The sequence below is a fragment of the Macaca fascicularis genome, chromosome 1 (genome assembly GCF_037993035.2).
Source record: "Macaca fascicularis isolate 582-1 chromosome 1, T2T-MFA8v1.1".
Lineage (NCBI taxonomy): Eukaryota > Metazoa > Chordata > Mammalia > Primates > Cercopithecidae > Macaca > Macaca fascicularis.
Window position 1 is genome coordinate 125144573 of NC_088375.1, and position 27523 is coordinate 125172095.

Sequence of the window (27523 nt, forward strand, 5' to 3'; positions counted from 1 at the left end):
CAGAGATGCCAAATGAATGCATTTTCTTTTCTACTTTCCTTCTTAGAGTTTGGACTTTTATGTTATAAGCAGGGGTGATGTTCAAAATATTTAACCACCAGTACAACCCAGGTACCACCCAGTCAAAGTAGATGTGGGTCATAAACAACCCGCCTTGGAGTGTAGGTGGGGGCTGCTGCCAATTGCTCCTGCCTGGCAGCAATAAGGAGCCATCAGAGATGACACATTTGAGTGCCATCAGATGTATTAGAAAAACAGCTCTGAGTGTTCCAGCTCTTTTAGAATTTTTTTTTTTTTTCTTAACAGACAGAGTCTGCCTCTGTCACCCGGGCTGGAGGGCAGTGGTGCAATCCACAATCACAGCTCACTATGATCTCAACCTCCTGGCCTTAGGCGATCCTCCAGCCTGGCCCTCCCAAAGTGCTGGGATTACAGGCGTGAGCTGCCACACCCTCTTTTAGAATTTGGTTAGCAGGTTTTCTGCCTTTTACCAGAAAAGTTTTCATGAAAAAAAGAAAAAGAGCTCTGGCTACAGAGCAGGGGGTTGATACTGGCGTGGGAAGCACTCGCAGGGAGAGGCCTGTTTGAAGGCTAGAAATTACCTAAGGACCCTGACGAAGAACATCTGGCACTTAGTGCATTCAGTCTGAAAAGTGTGACGTTCCCAACTCATCTATTAATAGCTGAGAGAATTATTTTTGGGGATCAAGTGCCCTCAACTGGAATGAAGTTCTGAAGCAGAAAAATCCCTCCAGGCACGCTGGCTCACACCTGCCATCCCAGCACTTTGGAGGCCAAGGTGGGCAGATCTCTAGAACCCAGGAGTTTGAGACCAGCAACATGGTGAAACTCCGTCTCTCCAAAAAGTACAAAAATTAGCCGGGTGTGGTGACGCATGCCTGTAGCTACTCAGGAGGCTGAGGTGGGAGGATCACTCGAGCCCAGGAGGCTGAAGCTGCAGTGAGCAGAGATTGCAAAAATCTAGCGACCCCGGGAAATGGTAGTCCCTTGATATCGTCTAGGATTTTCTCCACATCTAGTCTGTAATAATCTACCTCACACCCAAAGAAGCTAATTTTGCTTCTACTTGTGGATTTATTGTTATGTGGCTGGCCTCATGCTCCCCGAAAGAAACCTAAGCAGGCCAGGTGCAGTGGCTCACGCCTGTAAACACTCTGGGAGGCTGAGACAGGCGGATCACGAGGTCAGGAGATCGAGACCATCCTGGCTAACACGGTGAAACCCTGTCTCTACTAAAAAATACAAAAAAAAATTAGTTGGGCTTGATGGCGGGTATCTGTAGTCCCAGCTACTTGGGAGGCTGAGGCAGGAGAATGGCATGAACCTGGGAGGCGGAGCTTGCAGTGAGCCAAGTTCGCGCCACTGCACTCCAGCCTGGGCAACAGAGCGAGATGGTTTATGAGTTACCTCTTTTGAGCTCATTCAATCTTGGGGTGTTGGGTATCATTAGATGCATTTTATTATTGTGGAAACTGAGGCTTTGGTTATTGACTGATTCCTCAATAAGCAGTGGGAGGTTTCTAGCCTATGTCCATCTTGTTCCAAAGTCTGTGCTCTTTTCTCTGCCTCTCTGCGAATGTGGAATCCTTCTCCTCTTTAGTTTAAGCTTCCAGGACATTTACATTTCCCACTCACTCCTCCAGCCACCCAACCCATGTTCAAGAAAAACAACTTGTAAGGTATGTTTTTATTTTACAAAAACAAAAAAAGTGACATGCAATACCCATCTTCTAACAAACTATTAATGCTTGGAATACAAAGTAAAAAGGAAATCCGATCAGTCCTGATGAGACAAAAATTCTATTTCACAAAGCTGAAAAAATCTATTACAAAGTTTCTGTTGTATAAATATAGTCAGTCTTATCTTTAATGTAGTCAGACAAAAAGAAGTTTTGTTGGCATTAAAAACAAAAACAAAAACCCTGCTGCTTGAATACACCACAATCTTCATTTGTATTCCCAGCCAAGTACAGGTGATGACTACAGGATGAGAGTTACTGTGTGTTCCAGGACTCAAGGTAACCAAATGAGATTTAAACATTTTATCACACTCCCTCTACCAACAACAGTTTGGACAGACCACTACAGCCCTGGGTCAAAGACTAAAGACTTTGTTCATAGAAAATTGAACATGTAGGCTGGGCGCGGTGGCTCACACCTGTAATCCCAGCACTTTGGGAGGCCGAGGTGGGTAGATCACTCGAGCCCAGGAGTTTGAGACCAGCCTGGCCAACATGGTGAAACCCTATCTCCACTAAAAACACAAAAATTAGCTAGGCGTGGTGGCGCATGCTTGTAATCCCAGCTACTGGAGAGGCTGAAGCAGAAGGATCGCTTGAACCCAGGACTGGGAGGCTGCAATGAGCCAAGATCATGGCACTGCATGCCAGCCTGGGCGACAAAGCAAGACTCTGTCTCCAAAAAAAAAAAAAAAAGAAAAGAAAATTGAACATGTGTTCGCTCTCAAATGGGTGCACAACTCTGTGAGTAGGCCACAAGCCACTGAATGGTATGTTTTGAAGGTGAATTGTATAATATGTGAATTATATCTCAACAAAGCTGCTAAAAATATATGACACATCTAACTTGCTAGGGGAGCAACAGGTGACCCCGGTAGCGTAACTCAGGAGTTCCTGACAGGTCACAGGGCAGACCTGCAGAAGTCAGCACGGTAAGGGTAGTAAAAAGTAGCTCCTTAAAGTATTATGGCTAAAATCAGTGGAGTCAGAATAAAGAAGTAAAAAACATATGTACTTTTTCCTACTATTTCCAGAATAGTCTAAGGGCTGTCTGTGGCCTTTGTCACAAAAGAAAGCTATTCAGTGAGATGGCAGGTGCCTGGGTATTGCTGAGGCTACAGAAGATTTTAGGCCGGAACTCAGGAGTTGCATATCTGCATCCACACTGGGGGAAGGACACAGGTTCTGAGAGCTTGACTCCTACAGAAGGAGGGAGAATGTGGCTACCCAAAGAAAAACTGGATTTATTAAACCAGACGACTCCCTGCCATCATCAACACTGTTGATGGCCAGGGACCACAGCATGGCTCTAGTTCTCATTGACTCTTACAAAGCCATCACCAGGGCAGCAGTGGCTGATCAGATGAGTATTTTGTGGCAGACCAGTCACTTGCAAATGCCATCCCCTTTCTGTATCTACCATCTGTCACCAAATGGTTACTGGAGAAAGGACACAGGCACAAATCATGGGCAACTGGGGCTTGACCAAGGGAAGGTCACCCTAGCCTGATAGTGATGCAGGCAGAATTGCCAGTAGAAGAAAGAAGGTAATTTTATTTTATTTTATTTTATTCATTTATTTTTTGAGACAGAATCTCGCTCTGTCACCCAGGTTGGAGTGCAGGGGTTCAATCTTGGCTCATGGCAAGCTCCACCTCCCGGGTTCACGCCATTCTCCTGCCTCAGCCTCCCGAGTAGCTGGGACTACAGGTGCCCGCCACCACGCCCAGCTAATATTTATGTATTTTTAGTAGAGACGAGGTTTCACCATGTTAGTCAGGATGGTCTCAATCTCCTGACCTCATGATCCGCCCTCCTCGGCCTCCCAAAATGCTGGGATTACAGGCGTGAACCACTGCGCTGGGCCCCAAGAAGAAGGTAATTCAAAGTCTTGCTCTGGTTTTACCTGTTCTAGGTACTTAAAAGTTCATTGATAATAGTTGGTGTAAAATCGGGGAAAACAGGCATAGAAGACACCCACTCTACTCACCTTTCAGAAGGGATGTTGCCAGAAATTGGACCAGAAGTCTCCTTAGTTTTTTATCACACAAAGCAATTGAGAATGAAAACAAAAGACAGAGAGAAAGATAGGGGCTTAAAAGTGAGAAGTATCCCAGCTTGGGGAACACCTTGTTTATTTTTAAATTTTTTAGAGGTAGGGTCTCACTATGTTGCCCAGGCTGGTCTTGAACTCCTGAGCTCAAGCGACCATCCTGCCTTGGGATTACAGGTATGAGCCACCATGCTGGGCCCGGTGAACATCTTGTTAAACTCTCCTAGCCTTCCTTCCTTGAAGACTGGTTTGATTCTGCTGCTGGGGTATGGGCCTGGGATTCAGTTTCTTTTGTGGCCAGTCTAGACATTGATTCTGTGCCTGAGCAGATGGTAAGCTTAGAAGCAGATATCACGGCCACCGCAGGCCCATGCCATTGTGGGCTGGATCCCCTGAAGTGCCCCATTAAAATCTTGGCCTCCCTGTGCTCTTTTCAAATAAGAGAGCCCTGTTCCATAATATGGCCCAAACTTCTAGGATGGGGGCACTCAAGGATGGGAAATTTTCCTCACTGACAGGGGTTTGCCATCTCTGTGGGTAAACCCAATTGAGGATAAGGCTGGAACATCTGGGTCTGGGGCTTACCTGGTTCTTTTCAGTGTCATAGAGTGATAGTGGGAGGTTTAAAAAAAATAGGGAGATGTATCCACAGGGCTTTGGGCATTTTCTTCATGAACTTTTTCCTTTGGCTTCAGTGAGAATATCTATCATTTACTTAAGAGAAGGGAATGAGTTACCTGGTTTAAAAAACAAATAAAAGGCTGAGTGCAAGCCGGGCGCGGTGGCTCAAGCCTGTAATCCCAGCACTTTGGGAGGCTGAGACGGGCGGATCACAAGGTCAGGAGATCGAGACCATCCTGGCTAACATGGTGAAACCCCGTCTCTACTAAAAAATACAAAAAACTAGCCGGGCGAGGTGGCGGGCGCCTGTGGTCCCAGCTACTCCGGAGGCTGAGGCAGGAGAATGGCGTAAACCCGGGAGGCGGAGCTTGCAGTGAGCTGAGATCCGGCCACTGCACTCCAGCCTGGGCGACAGAGCCAGACTCAGTCTCAAAAAAAAAAAAAAAAAGGCTGAGTGCAGTGGCTTATGCCTGTAATCCCAGTACTTTGAGAGGCTGATGCGGACAGATCACTTGAGCCCAGGAGTTGGAGACCAGCCTGAGCAACATGGTGAAACCTGGTCTCTACAAAAAAAATACAAAAATTAGTGAGCCTGGTGGTGCACACTTGTAGTCCTAGCTACTTGGGAGGTTGAGGTGGGAGGATAGCTTGAGCCCAAGAGATTGAGGCTGCAGTGAACAGTGATTACGCCACTGTTGCAGCCTAGGTGACAGAGTGAGACCCTGTCTCAAAAACAAAACCATTCCTTGTTGCCTCTCTTTGTGCTTTTCAAGCCTTTTCTTACCCAGGCCTTATTCACCTTGCCCTCAGACTACCCATTTCACTCCCTTTGAGCTGGTTATCCATGGGAAATGGATCCAGGCTGCTATGAAGATTGTCCACCAGGGAACCCCGACACCCTTCTCACCCAGCCTCTCTCCTAAAGAGATCATGAGCTGAGGGCATGCGAGGAAAGCTCCCAGCTGTTTCTGCACTTAAGTTAGAGGACAGAGGAAATAGTTTCTATACTTAAGAAGAGAGAAATATCTTCATTCCAGAGCTGTAAGAATTATGAGCAGACAAAGCTATGGCTCTGGCGGATGGGCCATTTTGGGAAACAAGATACAAGCAAGGGCATAATTTACAAACAAAGTGTGGGTATATTTGGCAGGTTTGAGGCAAGCAGAAAGGAGGGTTTGGGTACTCTATAAAAAAAACATCTGAAATTCAAACATCTGATAAGGCCACAATGAAGAGATTTCCAGCAGTGGGTGTTGCAGGATGCTGGCACCCAAATCACCGCAGGCTTGCAAAGGTGCTATGCAAGGTGAGGAGGCAGGTGAGGCAGCCAGTGCCTCTCACAGGTCCATGTCTGGGCCTCCTGAGGATGTCTTCAGCGGCACTGAGTCAAATCCATCAGGAGTCCTCTGAAAGAGAGATGGTGACAGGAGCTGGCTGCTGCACAGGGGCAAGTTTGGGGACAAAGGAGAGAAATGGAAAATAGGTGACAGAAGGAACCCTTATGAAATTACTGTTTCAGTGGCTTTGTGGAAATACAGAAATTAGATACCCTCTATTCTGCTTGCTCCCTTCAGTGTCAGTTGGAGAACAATAAACATCTTTTTCTTTTAGGCCGGGTGTGGTGGCTCATGCCTGTAATCCCAGCACTTGGGAGGCCAAGGCAGGCGGATCACCTGAGGTTAGGAGTTCGAGACCAGCCTGGCCAACATGGTGAGACCCCATCTCTACTGAAAATACAAAAATTAGCCAGGCATGGTGGCAGGCGCCTGTAATCCCAGCTACTCAGGAGGCTGAGGCAGGAGAATCACTTGAACCCAGGAGCAGAGGTTGCAGTAAGCCAAGATCATACCACTGCACTCCAGCCTGGGCGACAAGAGCGAAACTCCATCTCAAAAAAAACAAAGAAAATATTTTTTTCTTTCAAAAAAATGTTTTTGGCCAGGCACAGTGGCTCACGCCTGTAATTCCAGCACTTTGGGAGGCCGAAGCAGGCAGATCACCTGAGGTCAGGAATTCAAGACCAGCCTGGCTGACATGTGGAAATCTCTCTCTACTAAAAATACAAAAAAAAAATAAGCCAGGTGTGGTGGAATGCACCTGTAGTCCTAGCATCGAGGGAGGCTAAGGCAGGAGAAATGCTTGAACCTGGGAGGTGGAGGTTGCAGTGAGCTGAGATCACGCAACTGCACTCCAGCCTGGGAAACAGAGCAAGACTCCGTCTCAATAAATAAATAAATACATACATACATAAATAAATACATGTTTTTTAGAGACAGAGTCTCGCTCTGTTGCCCAGGCTGGAGTGCAGTGGCACAATCATAGCTCACTGCAGCCTCCAACTCCTGGGCTCAAGTGATCCTCCCCCCTCAGCCTCCCAAGTAACTGAGACTACAGGCATGCTCCACCACACCCAGCTAAATGTTTTTTATTTTTTGTAGCGATGGGGTCTTGCAATGTTGCCTAGGCTGATCTTGAACTCCCAGCCTCAAGAGATCCTCCAGCCTGGGCCTCCCAAAGTGCTGGGATTACAGGGCCAAAAATCTTAAAACTCCCCTGCTTTGCACCTTTGCTGAATTCTAGCAGTCCCAGATAGACTCAAGAGTCTCAGGGTGAACTGTTCTCCCATTGGTTTAAAAAAAAATCGCAGTCTAAGGAGGCCAAGGGAGTCTCCCTAGCAGGTCAGCACAAAGGAAACAAGACTCAGCAGTCTGAACACCCAAGCACGGTCCTTCTCTTCACCACCTCCCAATACACTCCTTCCTCTTTCTACCCTCCCCACCCACTCCTATTGGGATGAACTGGTTCAGAGCAGTAGTCAGATATGGGCACTGGCAGAGTGGGGCTGCAGAGGGCTATAGTCCTGGAGGAGGTGCTTGAATGCTCTCAGCTGGCCCCACGCCCAGTGACAGTATTGTCTGTATTGCATTTATGAGCTTCATACTCACCCACCCACACAAACTCACCCAGCCCTCCCAGCTCAGAATTGCTCAGTGGGGAACAGCTGAGACTGAACTATGATTCAGCTCTCAAAGGACTGGACCCAGACACCTGGAGGACAGCGCCTCCCACTGGTCAAAGGAGAGCCTGACTTCTATCAGAAGTTGATCCCAGAGATCATCTTTTCCCCCTTTCAGTGAAAATAAAAAAAGCGGTGGGGGATGATTCTTACAACATGGATGGTTCAGTACTCCTTCTGGAAGTGAAAGGGCCCAAGCAGCTCACTAACTGGAGTACATGTTGAGATGTTGAGAGAGAAGGAGCCTGATCAAGAGCAGCCTTGGGCCCCGGGGGGAAAGAGTATTGGTGTAGAAATACAGAAGGCAGAAGGCAGGATTTTCAGAGTGGGGAAATGGAATTGTATGGGGCGTGGGGAGCAGGGCGCCCATCCCTGAACGGTACAGGACCATTCAGTGTCTGAGGAGCAGTGTCTCCTCCAGCCCTCCAGGCTGACCTCAGTGCACTGGCCAGGCCCCCTACCTTGGAGGTAAATGATTTGATCTTCCCAAAGAGTGACTTCTTGCTGGTAAAGATGAGGTCGTCTTCCACATCCTCGCCCTCCATGATGGCACAGCTGTCAGCTGCTGGCAGGTCACAGTCCTTGAGGGTAGCATTCATCACCAGCTTGGAGTACTTGTACTCTAGTCTATAAAACAGGAGGATGGGAAAGACAAGATCCCAAAATGTGGGAATAAGGGGGAAAGAGGTAGAGAAGTTGGCCTACAAACAGGTCCTATTCCCATGCCAAGGGTAAGGAGACTGAAGCATGGTAAAACGGTGTCAGGGCTGCGGGACTAGAAGGAATCGTGGTTCCCAGTTCAGTGATCTTTGTTCCTTCAGCCTGTTTCTGTGATCTCAAAAGTTTAATAGAAATATCAAAATCTTAATGTCATTCTCTGTATTGTTAAGAATAACAAATTAAGGATATTCTTTGCTTTTGAGAATTTAACATCCATTTATAGATTGCTACGTGGTACCATCCTGTTCAGGAGTCAGGATAACCAAACCATGCACTGGATAAGTGGTTCAACAAGTCTCTGGCCAGAGTCACAGAGTCTGTAGCCAATTCCAGAGAAAAACCTCATTAATTTACACTTTCAGATATTCTCCCTGATCAATAATCCAACCCTGTCCATCCCCAAACTCCAATACCGCATCATGTACTTTTGATTCTTTTTCCAAAAGTAGCAAGTCAAGACGGTGAGCAGGATGGCAGTACAGGTGCCTGCAGAGATGCCCACTTTCAGCCAGAAATCTATGGTTTTGCAGATGGTGACTCTCTGCTCAGGCAGAGAAATGCCACCAGAGCATAGCTTGGGTTCTCGCCACACGTAAGTAGTCTTCTGTTGGGGAGAAAAACAAGGAACTCAGATCTCTCATTCCCTTCTCTCGTGGGAGTGCCCGATCAGAAGGAAACCCACCTGGATCCCAGCCACACAGCTGCTGACGATAGCGTGGTAGTCAGCCACTGAGCAGAGCGGGCAAGCAGCCGCACTCTCCCACAGGAAGTGGAAGTTGCAGCCATCACAGGTCCCATCCGAGCACGTTCTAGCAAAGCAGAAAAGAGGCCTGAGCTCTCACTGGCTGGACTGGTGGGGAAGATCTGGTTGGGGGCCTGTTGTCTCATAGCTTGCCTGATTCACCCTCTCCCTGCCCAAACCGTTAGCCCTACCAGGATCCTTCCAACTAGTCCTTAACACAGGTTTTGATCTCTGATTTCACTGATAAGAGGCCTTCCTGGCCTCCAATGGGCTCTCCACCCTCTGCCCGTTTATGTTTTTGCTGACATCGTATGAGAGCTATTGTAAGGTGTCTGAGCTCTAGCGCGGCTGTCCCACCAACCTCTTTGAGGTTCCCGTCCTCCCCACAGACTTGTGACATTTGCAATAGCCACTTTGATGCAGCTTCCTGGTGATGGGATTGGAGTTGAGGTGGGGTTCAGGAATGAGCTTCCGGTCATGGATACCCGTTATGTACTTTATTGTGATGTTTACAACGGCAAGAACAGGGATTTGACACTCAGACACCACTACTGGGTCAAGACGCCCTGCTTTGCTCCCCATCTCCCCAGTCAGTTGTTTAGGCGCAGCATATCCAAAATGTCTTCCTTGAGACGCCAGTGCCTATCAAGATGTTAGTTGCTGTTATGCGGGGAGGGGAGGGGGTGTCCTGTGGTCATAGTCATTTGGAAATTTTTGATTTAGTTCACTCAGCTATTAAACTCAGAACTGGGTATTTTCATTGCAGAGAGATTCCTAGGATCCCTAAACCTTTATTAATCCTCATAATAGCCAGAGATCATGAAACGTCCTAAAGTCTCCTTGTCTCATTTCATCCTCAAAACAACCCGCTGAGGGAATTTAGCATTATGCCCATTTTTACAGATAAGGAAATGAGAGGCCTAAAGAAGGTAAGAAATATAGCCATGATAGCATAGCTAGTTAGTGGAGGAGATGATTCAATCTGGCTCTCAGCCGAGCTGTTGGTTACTATGCTACGCAGCTGCCACCATAATGGACCAGGAATATGAGAGCAGCTTTCACTCTTCCTTCTACCCCATTCTTGCCATATGAAGATTGAGGGTCTGGGGCCATGACTCTGCCCCTAAGAGCCCATTAATGGATCTCAAACTCTTTTCTTTTTTCTTCTTTTCACTAATCTCTGGATCTCAGGATGGAATGACTTCAAGGAAGGGAGATTTTGGCCTTCGTCACACCCCTTTGCAGGGCTTACCCTGGCAGCGACAAACTTCCAGGGACAGTTTTCTGTGGACTGCACCTGACACGGATGGTGGTTGATCTCCCAGAACTGCAGGACTGGGTCACATCATTGGACCTGCAGAGAAAGCCAGCCCCCAGGGGGGAATGAGTCACTCAGCTGTGTTCCTGGACAGCCACCAAGTGAAATCCGCATGGAGCAATTCCCTTGCTGGGGAAGTCGGGACTTGGGCTTTAGCCTGGCACACAGGGAGTGCACAGGCCTTGGTTTATACGTGGAAAGGGTGGGGATCAACAATATGTAGTCAAGGGGGAAATGCCCTGGTTTAGGAAAGTCATGGCTAGCATCCACTGGAGCCTGCTTAGGCTGGAAGGGAAGTCCACTGCAGATCATCCAATATTTCTCCTTGCCTCTAGGGCAGATCTGCTCCAATAATATCCAAGAAGCTGGGATCAGGAGTTCCTGATCCAGATAGCTAAACTCCCAGATTAGATAGCTAAACTCCCAGCCTTTAGCTATCATGACTGGGCAGATCTGCTAGACCTCAGACATGTTCTGGCTTGATAAGCAGTAGGTGACTAGAGAGGGAGGGATGCAGCAGAAATTATGGAGGAGTCCTAGGTTTCACTTGCAGTAGCCTAGCCTCTCATCTTCACCTATAAAAGAAGATCACGTCCGGTATTCCCAAGGACTCCGGGTGGAAAAGTTCAGCGGGGGAGGTGATTCCATCCAGAGTCATATCTGTTGTCACCCCTGCCAAATTAGAGCTCCTAATTAGTTCTCGCTAGTAGCATTAGCTGGCAACCACTTCAATTCTTCCAATACCTTCAACATCCAACCTCACTTCATCTCATCACATCCCTGATTGACTTATGAAAGGGTGAAACAAGGGTTTGTCAGAGTCCCCGGGAGCACTTTGCACACAGAGTGGAATAGAAAACACAGGTCAAGAGGTTGGGCCCCTCATGTGGGGCCTTTTACCTCCCAGCCTGGTAACCTCACACTCTCTTACACATACACACACACACGCACTCTCTCTCTCTCTCAAAAGGCTGAGGCAGCAGAGTTACTCACCAATAAGTCGGTCAGCAAGGCTCACAGGCTGTGAGGAAACCCCGGCCTTGTAGCCTGTCACCTCTGGGGGGATGATGACTGCCTGGCAGACGTAGGCTGTGATAGATTTGGAGAACCCTGACTCACCCTCAGGAATCCGGAGGTCAGTGACATTGTCGGTGCACACAGACATTTTCCGACCCTGGTGGGGGAGTGGGAGGAAGAAGTGGGAAGAAGTGAGTGGTCACAGAGGAATTCCCAGAAGGGAATAGGGAAGGCTTTTTTACATCTAAATTTTCAGCGTTCCAATGGTATGTTGCAGGGGAATGATTCGTCCCAGGTCTAATGACGAGATAGATTTGATTTTCTGGTTTTGTTTTGTTTTCTTTTGAGGCAGGGTCTTGATCTATCACCCAGGCAATGGTGCAATCATAGTTCACCAAAGCCTTCACTTCCTGGACTCAAGCAATCCTCCTGCCTCAATCTCCCAGAGTGTTGGGATTACAGGGGTGAGCCAACATTTTCATTGTTATATATTTTATTATAAATGGTGCTGGCCGGGTGCAGTGGCTCACACTTGTAATCCCAGCACTTTGGGAGGCCGAGGCAGGTGGATCCTGAGGTCAAGAGATTGAGACCATCCTGGCCAACGTGGTGAAACCCCGTCTGTACTAAAAACACAAAAATTAGCTGGACGTGGTGGTGCGCACCTGTAGTCCCAGCTACTTGGGAGGCTGAGACAGGAGAATCGCTTGAACCCGGGAGGCGGAGGTTGCAGTGAGCGGAGATCATGCCACTGCACTCTGGCCTGGCAACAGAATGAGAGTCCACCTCAAAAAAAAAAAAAAAAAAAAAAAAAAAGTGCTAAATCTGGTGTCTCAGCCTTTTTTTTTTTTCTCTAGATTGTAAGAAGTAGATGAGCTTGAAAACTGAAGGAAACCTTTACAATACAATAAAATAAAGAGTTCTTCTGTCTTTGAACTAAGGATCTGTAGTGTGGCAGTACACCATAAGCATTTCTAAACAGGAAAGGAGTAGAGAAAAAAATACACCATTTCCCCAAATCACCACCTTCGTTGCTCTCCATAATTCGCTGAATGACACTTTTGCTACATGGAGCCTGCTTTATTCAGTCTTATTTCCTAAGTGATCATGACCTGTTACTCCTGAGGCTTCATTTTAACTTCTTCGAAGACTTCTGAAAACAAGATAGAGACACCTATCTCTAATCTTTCATAGATTAGTTTCTTTCTTGACATGTTCTCTATATAAAAACCCATCAAGTTCTTTGCATGCTGCAGAAGATGGGTCAGAGCTCTATGATGTAAAGGCCTTACCACCAAAAGAACCAAAGAAGAGATGCTCAAGATGCACTTTATATTGTAACTTTTTTTAGATGGAGTCTTGCTGTGTTGTCCAGGCTGGAGTGCAGTGGCACGATCTCGGCTCACTGCAACCACTGCCCCCTGGGTTCAAGTAATTCTCCTGCCTCAGCCTCCCGAGTAGCTGGGACTACACACGTGTGCCACCATGCCCAGCTAATTTTTCTATTTTTAGTAGAAACAGGGTTTCACCATGTTGGCCAGGCTGGTCTCGAACTCCTAACCTCAGGTGATCTGCCTGCCTTGGCTTCCAAATGGCTGGGATTACAGGCATGAGCCACCGTGCCCAGCCTATTTCGTAACATTTGAAATGAACTTTCCAACTGGTAATTGTGGCTTATTTGCAATCTAGTCAAGTGCAGCGGTGGGATTAACCTTTGCATTTCTGCCTTTGAATTTTGGATCTGAAATATTTGCAGCAGCATGAAATGGCTGATGGTGACAATCTTTCCTTATAAAGCATTTCATGTTACTTTCTTTCATGCTGTCAGCAAAGAGACATGTGGATGAACTAGAAACAGCTGATTTTATCCAGCCTCTAGAAAACAAGCGACAAATGCAGTGATTGCTGAAGACCGCTTTTTCAAGGAAGGGAAAAAAACCTTTCCTCCTGCGTATTTCTGGGTTTTTGTTTGTTTGTTTTGTTTTGTTTTGTTTTGTTTTTTGAGACAGAGTCTCACTCTGTCGCCCGGGCTGGAGTGCACTGGCACGATCTTGACTCACTGCACACTCCGCCTCCCAGGTTTATGCCATTGTCCTGCCTCAGCCTCCCGAGCAGCTGGACTACAGGTGCCCGCCACCACGCCCAGATAATTTTTTGTATTTTTAGTAGAGACGGGGTTTCACCGTGTGAGCCAGGATGGTCTCGATCTCCTGACCTCGTGATCCGCCCACCTCGGCCTCCCAAATGCTGGGATTACAGGCGTGAGCCACCACGCCCGGCCTTCCTCCTTCATATTTTTAAATAGACTAATTCTGTGGAAATAAAGATCAGGTAAAAGTAAAAGAACACCTTATTTTATTTTATTTATTTATTTATTTATTTTTTGAGACGAAGTTTCATTCTTTTTGCCCAGGCTGGAGTGCAATGGTGCGATCTCAGCTCACTGCAAACCTCCACCTCCCAGGTTCAAGCGATTCTCCTGCCTCAGCCTCCCGAGTAGCTGGGATTACAGGCATGCGCCACCACGCCCAGCTAATTTTTTTGTATTTTTAGTAGAGACGGGGTTTCTCCATATTGGTCAGGCCAATCTCGAACTCCCCACCTCAGGTGATCCACCTGCTTCGGCCTCCCAAAGTGCTGGGATTATAGGCGTAAACCACCGCACTCAGCACCCAGCAAGAACACATTATTTTAAACATCTATATTTTCTTAAGTGTTTATAATCCTGATTATTTAACTTGAGGGAAAAAAGTCCTCAGGGAGAATAATATTTAAAAACCTTTGAAGCTCCTCAACCCCCTGCTGCCTGAAGGATTTCTGATTTTCTCCTGTGTCTGTCTCTGGCCTCTGATCCGCGGGCCTCCCCCATTCAATTCTCACCCTGTCAACTGGTATACCTTACCTGGTTTCCACAGAGACTGAGGGTAAAGTGATGGAAGTATTTCAGCCCTTTGGAAGTGAAGCTTGGCCCTCCAGCAAGAGTGACAGTGTTTGCCAAAGCGGAGAAGTTGTAGTTGAAAGTCCTGGTCGGAGTGTTGCGTGAGAAGATGCAATCGTTGTAGCACAGAGAGTGGATCTGACGGGGAGAGGGACGGGTCAGGCCCACTGGTCAGGCAGGGCCTTGAGGGGCCGCAGCCGAGAATAGCAGTTTTCTCCCCAGTCTGGTCCCGCCCAAATGGGGTCAAGAGGAGGAAGAAAGGATTAGGGGTGACTAGCAAAAGAAGTGAAACAGGCACTAGGGGATTTATGTACATTTGCCATTCAGTTATTAGCACATATGTGATGGACAAACCCAAACCTGTTATTGTTCAGAAGGGAGTTTGGTCAAATTCTATAGCCTTATTCCTGTGCCTAGATTATAGAAGCCTCTCAAGACACAAGAGGATCCTTTTTACTTTCCAGCAGAAGACAATGAGGTACTAACCAGAAAAGGGTATCTGAGATGGAAGAAGAGAAATTTTTCTTGCTCCCTCCTCACCCCCTCACAGTGTAAAACTCACTGAACTCTGCTTCCTGTTTCTCAGGTTCTCTGTAGGAAACTGAACTCAGAAAGGGGCTTTTCTTCCCATAAACCCGTTCATTGCTCTGTTTTAGGGTCACCATTCAGCAGCAGCCGCACACAATTGTCATTCCCTCGCACAGCAGCAGAGGGAGCTCCAGGGAAGGAAGGTTGTAGCAAAAGTCCAGGGTACCGGAAAGAGGTTGCCAGGGGTCTGTAGAATCACTGCACTTCATTGCGCAGATGAACTAGGCCACGTTTGCAGAGTACATATTGATAGTGCCTTACAGGTGTATGTGCGTATAGTTGTGATCAGTAAAATACAAATTCATTTAAAAGCATCGATTAATATCTGAGAGCTGTTAGTCGTAAGTACTTCTCAGATGCAGAAAGTACATGGGGGCAACAACACTGCTCCCCACTTTATTTATTTATTAGCTTTTAAGGTGCTTTTTAAAATTTATTTTGTAAATTAGAGACAGGATCTTGCTCTGTCACCCAGGCTGGAGGTCAGTGGCACAATCATGGCTCATGACAACCTTGAACCCTGGGGCTCAAGTGATCTTCCCACCTCAGGCTCCCAAAGTGTTGGGATGACAGGTGTGAGCCACTGCAGGCAGCCTCTTCCCACTTAGGAAAGGAATCCTTATACTTGTAAAGCTGAGAAGCCACTGGGATAGAAGACAGCAATGCCAGTTATCATATGTCCCAGCAATGGTTGGGTTTCTATCTTTCCAAAGAAGGGGTAGATTTCCATAATTACAGGCTGGATTGAACGATGCTGAATATAAGCCACAGGCCCCACCCCACTGTTCCTTCCCTCTGGGTCTCTGCACACCTGCCAAATAACCCCCTGGGCCAGACGGTCACCAACCTGTCTTACCTGCCACTAAAGAGGAGACTTGTCAGTGACTGAGTCCTGGACCCTGGAAATCAAGGCCCTGCTCACCCTCTACAGTCACAGCCTGGATGGGTGTCCTCCAGGACTCCAACCTAGGAGTATGCTGGGGGAGCACTTGGGGATCAGCCTCTAAGGAACCCCACTCAAGAGCCAGCATCTTCTGAGCTCATCCAAGCAGAGGGTCAGGTTTAGGATAAATGCCAGACTGCAGGTACCTTGTTGTTCTTGGTCCCTGGACCGCAGGGCACACAGGCCTGGACGCCGTAAGGCTGGTGGGCTTTCAGAATGGTGTTAGGGGGGCAGGAATGGCAGGTTCCTGAATCTCGCTCAATATAGTAACCAGCAGGACAAGAGGTGCAGGAGGAGCCCACATCAGAGGCTTCTAGAGCACAGGGACGGCAGTAGGAGGCCACACCATTCATAACATTGGTGACATTGATGGAGTAGATCTTGGCAACGTCATTGGTGTACTTCCTGCTCTGGAGACAAGGAAACAAGAGGGGAGAGGGGAGAGGCCTGAGACAGCAGCAACAATTGAGGCTTCTAGAAAGAGCAAGGTAGTTAATCTTCCATCCTGTGATACTCAAGAAGAATCTTAGAAGCATCCGACTCTTTACTCACTTACCAGTAGCTCTTTATATGTATTTGGTGTCATTTTAAAATGAGACTGAACAATTTATAGGACATATAAAAATATTAAGTACCATGGGGAAAATACATAATATATACTGTTTTATGAAAAAAGCAAGTTTTCTCCTTGTAAAAGAGGCAAAAATGTATTTGTACAGAAACAAACAGTGTATAGGAGATGGTCCAGATGTTAACTGGTTTATCTCTGGGTAGTAGGATTATGGCTGATTTTATTTCTTATTTTTGTTTATTTCTATTTTCTGAGTCTTCTGCAATGAGCCTGTATTCCTTTGAGTTAAGAAAATAAAACTAGAGTTGTTATTATTAAAAACAACAACAAGTGTGGTTCCACATGTATCAGGGCAGGGACTACAAGGAGGGCCAGCTTATTTCTTAGTGTCATCTTTCCAGGAAGTCATCTGGACAGATGAGGTGGTGCTCAGAGGCCTGGGTTAGGCAGTTTCCTGCTTGACTCCCTAAGATCCTTCTCACCCTTGGATTCTGAACTTCAGACTCACACTTAAGCTAATGCTAGGAATCCTCCTGCGTTCAGAGGGTCTCCCCTGGGAGCTGAGGGTCTGAGGAAGGGGAGGAACTTACTGCCTCATGAAAAGTGGTCCTCTGGAAGGCCCAGGTGAAGCTCGTGGTCGTGTTCTCCTCAATGATGTAGGTATAGGACTGTTTGCCTTTGGAACCTTTCCACGTCTCCACGGGAGTGTTGGTCCTAGAATTCACACCCTGAACCCAGGACAGACAAGTGAAGAGGGTGCGATGGCCAGAGGGGAAGTGGGTGCCCATGTGGCTGCCGTCCCAGGTGCCATCACAGTTGGTGAGACCCTTGTTAAACTGTGAAGTCCCTGCCGGTCAGTCTGGGCCTTTCCTCTGTGGAATCACTACAAGGGGGGTGTCAGTCACGTGGACACACCAATGGGGCAGACGGGGTAACCCTCCCCTGGAGGCCCTCTAGCGGGCAAAGAAAGGAAAAACGTACCACCATGAAGTAGAGCTCACAGTTCACAGAACAGAGGGTCTCAAAGACAAATGTGATTCTGGCCACCTCTTTATTCTCTGTGTCTGCCATCACCGACTGCGGAGGTCTATAGGGGCAGAAATTAAAAGTCAGTTCTAGAGGCCAGGCAGTGCTTACTGAAGAGCCCAGACAACAGCAGAGGGTCTGCCGGGGGATAGGGTTAGGTTCTGAGTATGATGGAAAGTGTGTGGACTAAATCCAATTGTGCCCTCCTAGCTATGTGACCTTGACCTAGCCAAACCACAGTTTCCTCATCTGTGAAATGGAGGTGATGAAATATCTTTCTCACCTACCTGCCATCATTGCAGGCAGACCTGAATGCATGACAGATGTGGTGGTCCTTTACAAAATGCTGTATCACCTCACTAGCAGAATATGGTCTACAGACCAGCAGCTCGGCCATCTCCTCGAGTTTATTAGAACTGCAGAACCTCAGGCTCCTCCCAGGCCAGTGAATCGGAATCTGCATGTTAATAGATTCCCAGGCGATTCGTGCGCACATTTAAGTTTGAGAAGCACTTCTATCCTAAGACTGTAAACTGTCGACATTTGCTCAGCAGCTCTCTCTCCAGCACTGGGGAGATTTGCCGGGGTTAAAGGAGCGGAATTTGTGATCCAGCAAAGTCCTCAGTTTGGTCCTCCTTTGGAAAGACAGAGCCATGCCCAGGCAGACTGGGGTGGTAGTGGGGATGAGGCAGCACTTTACTGTGATGATGAGATTTGCAAATTGGAAAGTACTTTTTGAGTGTTATTCCAAAAAGCCTAAAAAGTTTGCTCGCCTTGCAAACACAGGCTTTATCTGGCCAGCTCTGAGTAATGTATGTTAAGGGAAGGCAAACTGAGCACCATCCCAGGGATGGGAAGCAGGGACCTCGAAGGAGGGAATGAAGGCGTCAGATTGGCACTGGGGAAGCACATTCAGTGGCTGCCCCTTATCTTAAAGCACATATGGGCAGAAGAGTTCACTTTGGCCTTGGAAATTCATTCACGGCTTTCCTTTTGGCTTGAGCCATTTCCTGAATTCTGAGGACCTCCAGTTCTCAGCTTATGTCTACGCAGTTGTGTTAACCAGTGGGCTAGAAAAACCATCTCAACCTCAGTGAGTCCTAAATCACACACTGGTTTTATGGATGAGGGTCCCGAAGCCTGAACAGGTGAAGTGACTTTTCCCAAGGTCGCACAGCCAGTAAGCGGCAAAGCACAAGTGCCCTGTCTTCCAGTCCAGTGTTCCTTCCACCACACCACACTGCCAGGAGGTGTGTTTGTGTGTTTGTTTAGTGGGAAACAAATTTTCCTGTTGCCCTACGTCTTCCTGGGATATGGGGACAAATATAATAAGAACAGTCCTTCCCAATCTTCTTGCCCCAAATAAAGATGAACTGGCAATGGACATTTCTGACCGTATTATTTTTTATTTTATTTTATTTTTTTCTAATCTTAAGTGATGCTGTGTGGTGAAAAAATTGGAATAGCATGTGGCTAATGGAGGGAGAAGCTATACGGGATGAGAGAGCAGTTGGTAAATCAACACGGACAGCAACTTGAAAAACGTATTAGCATTTGGTTACATTGGTCAAATATGACTGTGCCCTCTGTTCTCAACTGACATTTGAAATGAAATGAAACACAACCCCAGAAGGCCTCTCCTCTACAAGATTCCAAAATACGTGGGAATCGGATATGGCCACGCTGGCCTGGACTCCCCTGTGCTTTGGATTCCTCACCTAAATCCTGACACAACCAGAGTGAGAATCATGAAGTCATTGTCTGAGGCTCCAGCCGCTGTGTAAATGTGATCACCAGCCACCTCCCAGCCTGAAAAGGAAAGGGAAGAGTTAATGCCTTGTGCTCTTGGGTGCAAGGCAAATGTGCACCCAGACGACACTCTGGAAGGAAGGTTTGACACCATCTTTTGAGGCGCCCAGAACCACCACTGAACATGAACCATGTTACTTATCCTGCCACTTTGGTCAAAGACCCTGAAGCTCTCAGAGCAAGACCTTTGAAGTGCACGCTCATGTTTCTAGCTCTGTTCCTTCCTCTAAAGCCGTCTTGGCAGAACATATGTCCATGAGGAATGGAACTTTCAAGGGAATGCATGACATAGTTAGCTTATTTTTCTCAGACATCACTATTATGAAGAAATGTGAAGTTGGAAGAACTGAGGGTGTGCAGGGAGCTGACAGCTCATGGCACAGGGAGAGGCAATTACCTGTCATGCCCTTGTACTCGAAGTTGATCCCACTGAGAACGGTCGTTTCCATGTTTGTGGGCAGCGTGTTCCACCATTTGTATTCAAATCCCACAGCAGGTTCAGTCCCCGCAGGGCAGTGGGTACAATCTGGGGAACCACAAGATCCATGCATTCAGTGGGAAGGCTGCAGTCACTCTGACTGGAGCTGCTGCCACACAGACAAGTGGCAACAGTCGTGGGCAGCCCACAAGCCTGGCTGCTAAGTACCGCTGCAGGAAGTTGTACCAAGTGGACTCAAAAACATTCTGACAATGTATTTAACTAACTCAAGATGTAAACACTAAGCCTTCATTCCAATATGCCAACCATCCTATTTGCCCACCCCAATTTTCATTTCAAAACTTAACTGTATCTCTAGTCTGATACATGTAATTCATATTATTGTCATATTATCATTAAATGCATTCATATTAACAGGTACACAATCACCCCAAGGCAGCATGGCTTATAGGTTTTGGTTGTGTCGAGCTGGTCATCCCAGCCCCTTAAGCCTTCTAGTCAGCATCTCTGCCATATGCTGGAAGCTCTGCTTTGAGGATTGGGCACTTTCAGGCCTGAGTCACATTTGCAGTTGGAGTGAGGAGGAAGGAAGGCGGCCTCAAGTCTGACTCTGACCTGCAGACGAGGCCAGCCCTGACCTCTCTTCTGAATTTAGTCCTCAGAGGTGGCCTGGTCCTTACTGCCTCCCTTGGAAGGGCGGGGTCTGCATTCAACTGGCCACTCTGAGTGCCCACGCAGCCCACCCGCACAGTCGATGTGGGGATGGGTGTGCTGCAGGGAGTGGGGTGGTGAGGCGGTTACCTGAGCCATTGGAGTAGGAACCGTATGGGCAGGGCTGGCAGGTGCTGTTGCTGGTTTTGAAGAAGCCTGGGTTGCAGGGTGGGCAGCTGGTCTTCACACCAGAGGCAGGCAGCTTCACCGCCCCCTCAAGGTCCTCGCTACAGATTTTCGGCTTGGCCCATTTGTACATGAGCTGTGTCTGCAGAAATGAATTAAGCACAACTCAGCCTGTGTGAGATTTAGGACGTCTCTGGGACTCTGCCTTGAGGATGGGGGTTGGGGGCAGAGATCCAGATTCTGGGCCACATGAGAGCTCCCCCGGGGTGGGGAACTTTGTGTTGGTCACAGATGTATCCCAAGCACCTAGCGCAGTGCCTGATTCCTGGTTGTGCTCAGTCACTGTCTGCCAAATGAATGTTGCTTGGGTGACAAGGAATAGCTCTAATGAAGACTTTATGACACAGAATATGGGAACAGTTGTCTTAGAGAAAGCTCCGATTCCACTGTAGAATCTTATTGCTACCAAGGTCACAGGAAGCGCAGCTGGTGAAAATCCCAGAACACAGAAAGGCACAGGGTGGAGGTGGCTCAGATGCCCCCTGGGGACTGAGGGGGTGGCAGAGATGTCCCAACTTATTTTTTGAGGGGTGCATTCTTTGCTGTTTTATTTATTGGGTAAATGTTTACAGAAAGCCTAATGCATCTATGTGCCAGATCTGGTGTCTCAGAGGTGAATGGAACGTGACCCCTGCACTGGGTGCAGAAGTGGCGATGACCCGCAGGAGACTCCGGCTGAGGCAGGGGTGAAGGTGGGCAGCTCCATTCTTCCCACATGGCCCTTAGATCGAGTCACACACAAAAAAGTGCCCTTATGGGTTGCACTGAGGGGTTGGTGAACATGATCTGTGCAGATACCATCCATGTGAAAAAGAAGGATGAATAAGGCCTCTGTCCATATTTTTCAAGATAAGAAACAAGTCCTGAAGGAGGGACACAGAGTGCCTTAATGATGGGGAGCCCTGGGCTCCTCCTTCCCCTGCTCAGCTCAGCCTGCTGCCTGCAAAGGGCTGCAGCAGCCAGAGCCCCAGGTTTGAACCTCACCTGATTCCTGTGATTCTCAGGGAGAGGAGGGTCCCAGGAGCTGGCAAACTGACTCAGGCCAGCTCTTGGAGCAGCACATTCAGTGGCCCCAATGGATGGGCCATCCTGGTCCCTGAGAAACAACTGAGGCACAGCCAAGGTCAGAAACATAATCACAGGAGCCAGCTCAAGGTGTGTCCCTTGATTTTAGAAGACTGTTCAGAAGACAAACTGAATCACCAGACTGAGCAGAGCCAGTGCGGGAATGAGGCACAAAGCAGAAGTCTGCAAGGAATGGCTGGGGAATGCATATTCATGCGCACTCCCGAAAGCACGTGCTTCAGTGCTCCTCCTCTGAGCTGGGCCTTGGCTGTGCTGCAAGGCGGGAATGCAGGCTTTGGTCTGAGCCAGCATCTAAAGGCCCTGGCAGGGGTCAGACCAAGGTAGACACCCGGGCTTGCAGGCAGCAAGCACACTACTGACCCAGAGGGTCTTGGTGTGAGCCCAGGGAGGGAAGAGAATGGGGCAGAAGGGAGGAAAGACAGCCACATTCAGTCACATGTTATGAACAGGAGGGAGAAGAGCAGCAGGATTAATTGTCCGCTTTGTATTAGTGAGTCAGCTGAGACCAAGAAAATGAAAATAATGTTTACAAGGTCATACAGAATTCCAGACACCACAGAACTGAGTCTAAGGTGCAACTGACAAGACACAGCCATTCTTTCTTGGCTGCCGGGGAAGGGGATGATGCCCCAAATATGTGGGGGAGGTGGTGGTGGTAAGAGATGACTATGCAAAATATTCATTGTTAATGACCAGACTTTAACCCATGCTTAGTTAGGAAAGGGAGAATTCAGCCAGCCGCCCAGTCAGCAAATGTTTATGCATCCTAAGAGCCAAGCATCATGCTTAGTGCTGAGTACAGAATTCCCAACTCCTAGTTCTATCCCCTTGAGAATCTCTGGCTTAGAGACAGCTCAGCCAGATCCTTCTCCGTGCACCCTCAAGCCCTTCCCCGCTCACTTACACTGTTCCTCCACCCACCAGGCCCAGCCACCGCCTCCTCTCCTGCTGTGTCCGCTGCCTGGAAAGCTCCAGGCTTCTCCCTCATCTCCTTCAGGTCTCTGCTCAAATGTCAGCTCCTCAGAGAGGACATCCCTACCCTTCTAAAATAGCGGCACCACCCTTCATCATTCTCTCTCTTCTAATCCTGGTTTATTTTTTTCCTTCCTACCACTTACTACCATTTGCTATATTATACAGCCATATGTTGTCTATTATCGCCCTCTCCACTCCCTCCCCAACAAGACTTAAGCTCTGTAAAGGCTAGATGCTCCCTCAGTTTTGTTAAGTGATGCATACCTAGCACCTAGCACCTTGCGCTGTGCCTGGCACAGAGTTGCTCCTGGATAAATATTTGTTGACTGATGAACAAATGGCCACCTCTGAGAGACTTTCTCTGCCGCCCCCACCCCACGTCCTGGTCGCTCCTCCTCTGGGCTCCCCCAGTTCTCTGCACATCCCTCTGGTTGCCCTGACTGGGCCCGTTTTTCTCCTCCCTCCAGCCTCCCATGCAGGACGGTGAGCTCCCTGGGGGGCAGGAGCTTGTTTCAGTCATTTCTGACTCCCCGGCCTATAGTGCCAGGCCTGACACATCAGTCAGCCTCAAAAAGTGCTTGTGACTCAGTGACAGTGTAGACTAGGAGGAGGGAAAGTTCTTTTCTGAAGCAGAAATCCTGGAGGAAAGAGAAGCAGCAGAAACGGAACAAGTCAGACCATAGGCAGGAATCCATTCCCCGTGCCAGCCCACAAAAGCAGTGCCGAGCGGGCGAGCCTGAAGAGCCCCGGAGGACATTGTGCACGGACAGGCAGGTTCTGCCCGGAGTGGCTCGGCAAATAGAAGAAACCAAGCAAGAGAGAATGAAGTGGGTTTTTGAAACAGAACATACGTGCATAAACTGTGAAACAGATGCCGCAAAAACAGTTTCTGACCGGAAAATGAATGAAGAGGTCTCGTTTTGCCCCCCACCCCACCTAGCCCTAGGATCACCTTGGAGGCCTGTGGGGTTTTAACTGGCGCCAATGTCATTGACCACTGAAGCTACAAATGGTGGCAAAGCTCAGGGAGTGGGAGACAATCCATCTGGGGCTAAGGGGCTCCAAGACTGTGCTACCCACCTCTCCGTTGGCATCACAGGCCGTGTGTGTGTAGAAATAATCTTTGTCTGTGCAAGCTGGGCGCACGTTACAGGAAGAGGATCCTTTCTCTAAATTGCCAAAGCAAGAAGAAATATTTGGAGTTACATAAGAAAGTTGAGCTCCTGGCCTCTTCATGGCCCTGTAACTCCCAAGCCCCTGGGTGCATTGCCATACAGATATTGCCGGAAGTAGAAAATCCTGCACACTCACCCTTCCCCTTGCCTCAATAGTGTCATTTCCAGTTCCCCAACCCCGCTTAGGCTTCCCTTTGCACCTCTTCCAGGTGCTGATGAGAAACCACTGTTTGCCACTCCCCCTCTCCCACCCCATGGGGCAGGGGATGGAGAAGTGGCCTGGTCAAAGGACCAGCAAGGAGGGTAGATGGAGACAGCCTCTTGCAGGTTAACCACTGCCAACCCAAGTTCCCTGAAACCTGGGGAGGTTCAGAAAGTTCACCATCTTCCAGGTGCCTTAGTGTCGACTGTGGGTGTGGTTTTTCTACTCCTGAAGTGTTGAAGTAAAACATGACTTTGCTTTCATACTCATTCCAAGTCTTTCTATGAATGTTCTAAGATATGCCTAGAATGAAGGCCTTCCACCTTGGAAATTTCCTTTTCTCCAGGCAACCATTCTACACAAATCAGGTTTGTAATTTCCTTGGACTCCACACAAGGTTCTTCCCACTTGTCTCAACCCAAGCATCCCAACACTATTATTATTATTATTGAGATGGAGTTTCACTCTTGTCGTCCAGGCTGGAGTGCAATGGTGTGATCTTGGCTTACAACAACCTCCGTCTCCCAGGTTCAAGCGATTCTCCTGCCTCAGCCTCTTGAGTAGCTGGAATTACAGGCATGAGCCACCATGCCCGGCTAATTTTGTATTTTTGGTAGAGACGGGGTTTCTCCATGTTGGTCAGGCTGGTCTTGAACTCCTGACCTCAGGTGATGTGCCCTCCTCGACCTCCCAAAGTGCTGGGATTACAGGTGTGAGCCACCGCACCTGGACTCTTTATTATTATTTTATTGCTGCTATTTTTTAGAGACAGAGTCTTGTTCTGTTGCTGAGGCTGAACTGCAGTGGTGCAATCTTAGCTCACTGCAGCCTGAAACTCCTGGGCTCAAGTGATTCTCCGGCCTCCCGCACCGGCCCAGCACTATCTTTAACTCTTGATTTATACCTAATGAAAAATGTTAACTGCTGAGCATGGTGGCTCATGCCTATAATCCCAGCACTTTAGGATCTCTTGAGCCCGGGAATTCAAGACCAGCCTGGGCAACATGGCAAACCCTGCCTCTACAAAAAATACAAAAATTAGCCGGGCATGGCGGTACAGGCTTATAGTCCCAGCTACTTGATGCTGAGGCAGGAGAATTGCTTGGGCCCAGGAGGTTGAGACTGCAGTGAGCCATGATCATGCCATTGCATCCCAGCCTGGGCAATAGAGAGAGACTCAGGAAGGAAGGAAGGAAGGAAGGAAGGAAGGAAGGAAGGAAGGAAGGAAGGAAGGAAGGAAGGAAGGAAGGGAGGGAGGGAGGGAGGGAGGGAGGGAGGGAGGGAGGGAGGGAGGGAGGGAGGGAGGGAGGGAAGGAGGGAGGGAGGGAAAGAAACAGAAAAATGTGAACTATCAGTTTTCTTCTGCTGTCTGAATGTTCTCCTCATGTCTGTGTTAGCTCTGCTTTAACCCTTGAACATTTGGATAGCGAGAACTACATCTATGAATCTCTATTCGTTTTTTATTTTTTATTTTTTTTTCATTCTTCCCATCACATGGGTTTGTTTTCTTTTCTCTCTCTCTCTCTCTTTTTTTTTCTTTCTTTTTTTTTTTTTTTTTGGTAGAGACAGAGTCTCGCTATGTTGCCCAAGCTGGTCTTGAGCTCTTGGCTTCGAGCAATTCTCCCGCCTCAGCCTCCCAAAGTGCTGAGATTATAGGCAGGAGCCATTGTGCTTGACTCTCTCTTCAAAGCAGTGGGTTTAACTTGTTTTGAATTTAAAAACTCTTTTGAAAATTTGAAAAAAAGAGATGTTTCTCTCTACCTAGAACAAGATGCATAATTCAGCACAGAGGGACCCGTGGACTCCTGCTTTTGACTGACTTGGCCAGGAACAATGTGGGGAGGGAGAGAGGCTGAAAACATGGGGAGGTGCCAATTCCTAGGTCTAGAAAAATACAAGTTATGTGTTAGAAAATGCATTCTACACCAAGACCTTTCTCTGCTTGTCAAATATTTGCCCAACCTGACATCCTAGCTCTGGGTTTTAGCAAAAATGGCTCAGCTGTTTACACACTGATCTCTGTTAAGGTGGTTTTAATAAATGATTAACCAAGATGCTGAGACTGACCTCCTTTCCCAGCTTGGGTTTCATCAAGGTGTTTAAATTGGATGCCAGTCAAGTTTGGAAGATGGGCCTCTATGTTTGGTTGAGGGAGTGAAAAGTGACTTAAGTAGGATTGGCCCTGGGCAAAACTGGAAGAAAATAAAGTTTATCTCAGGGGCTCCAACTACTCTTTCTGCACCTGCCTCCATCTTTCAATATCCTCCCACCCCGCCCCCTGCCTCCAGGAGTACAATGTTCTCACTGGGATCTGTTTTATCAAAATAAAACATTTCTCCTGAGGGTTTCAGTACTGAATGGACACTGGCAACTGACAGGCACTCAGAATATATTTGTAAATGCATGGACCTTCTGTCAATCCCTGCACACACAGTCTATCATAGGCTATCATCAGAGTCTCCCTGCATTTTCCCAGTCTCTCACTGACCCTGTATTCTGGAAGAGTCAAGTCTCAAAAAATATGACTCTCTTTGTACCCCAAGATGGTGAAGTTGTCAACAAGTTGACCATGTTCCTCATAGTAAAAACTCACTGGCCAGGTGAGGTGGCTCACGCCTGTAATCCCAACACTTTGGGAGGCCAAGCAGGTAGATCACCTGAGGTCAGGAGCTCAAGACCAGACTGGCCAAGATGGTGAAACCCTGTCCCTACTAAAAATGGAAAAAATTAGCCGGGCATGGGGGTGGGCGCCTGTAATCCTAGTTACTCAGGAGGCTGAGGCAGGATAATCACTTGAACTGGGAAGGCAGAGGTTGCAGTGAGCTGAGATCGTGCCATTGCACTCCAGCCTGGGCAACAAGAGGGAAACTCCATTTCAGAAAAAAAAAAAAAGCCGGGGGCGGTGGCTCAAGCCTGTAATCCCAGCACTTTGGGAGGCCGAGGCGGGCGGATCACGAGGTCAGGAGATCGAGACCATCCCTGGCTAACATGGTGAAACCCCGTCTCTACTAAAAATACAAAAAACTAGCAAGGCGTGGTGGCGAGCGCCTGTAGTCCCAGCTACTCGGAGGCTGAGGCAGGAGAATGGCGTGAACCCAGGAGGCGGAGCTTGCAGTGAGCCGAGATCGCGCCACTGCACCCCAGCCTGGGCGACACAGCGAGACTCCATCTCAAAAAAAAAAAAAAAAAAGAAAGAAAGGAAGAAAAAAAAAACTCACTTCTCAGTCAATGCGGCACATTGAGAAATCAGTGGCAGAAGGAAAATAGATTCCAAGAATTCAGACTCCCAACCTAATGCTTTTATAACATCACTCTGGATAAAAATCAGCGTACATAGAGTTGATCAAAACACTCCTATGCAGTTTTACTAGAACCATCTTGCCATTCAAACCCTGGCCCAACTGCTGGACCAGTGAAGGGAGCCAGAGATTTAGACTAACAAAGGTTGCTGTTGATAGAAGCAGAGTGGGGAGGAGGAATAAAAAATGCAAGTGGAAAAACAGGGATCTAGACTTACAGATAAAAACTTCCCCCAAGACCTAAAGATGTCTGTTTTGGTTGAAAACTGCACTCATTTGGCAAGATCTGTGTAGGTAAATATGACTTTTGTTTTAGGAATAGTGTAGA

At 47.9% G+C, this 27523-nt stretch overlaps 1 protein-coding gene across 6 annotated transcripts in view; it reads right to left on the reverse strand.

Moving 5' to 3' along the window:
* Positions 1–3850: 3850 nt before the first annotated feature.
* The window catches only part of ELAPOR1 (endosome-lysosome associated apoptosis and autophagy regulator 1), an 88026-nt gene continuing 64353 nt past the window's right edge, over positions 3851–27523 (reverse strand). For 2 of the 6 annotated variants that reach the window (XM_065533041.2, XM_065533043.2), the window contains 15 exons: positions 23600–23688; positions 20363–20540; positions 19520–19648; positions 19032–19122; positions 17269–17374; positions 16878–17015; positions 15863–16126; positions 14150–14323; positions 11224–11404; positions 10806–10902; positions 10165–10266; positions 8853–8979; positions 8596–8774; positions 7912–8077; positions 3851–5871 (listed from right to left, as the gene is read on the reverse strand). In XM_065533041.2, coding sequence (XP_065389113.1) covers positions 5830–5871; positions 7912–8077; positions 8596–8774; positions 8853–8979; positions 10165–10266; positions 10806–10902; positions 11224–11404; positions 14150–14323; positions 15863–16126; positions 16878–17015; positions 17269–17374; positions 19032–19122; positions 19520–19648; positions 20363–20540; positions 23600–23688 — 2063 coding nt within the window. In that variant the 3' untranslated portion in view covers positions 3851–5829. The remainder of the gene's footprint in view (positions 5872–7911; positions 8078–8595; positions 8775–8852; positions 8980–10164; positions 10267–10805; positions 10903–11223; positions 11405–14149; positions 14324–15862; positions 16127–16877; positions 17016–17268; positions 17375–19031; positions 19123–19519; positions 19649–20362; positions 20541–23599; positions 23689–27523) is intronic. The other 4 variants (XM_045385422.3, XM_065533042.2, XR_012416893.1 and 1 more) reach the window with 4 other exon arrangements.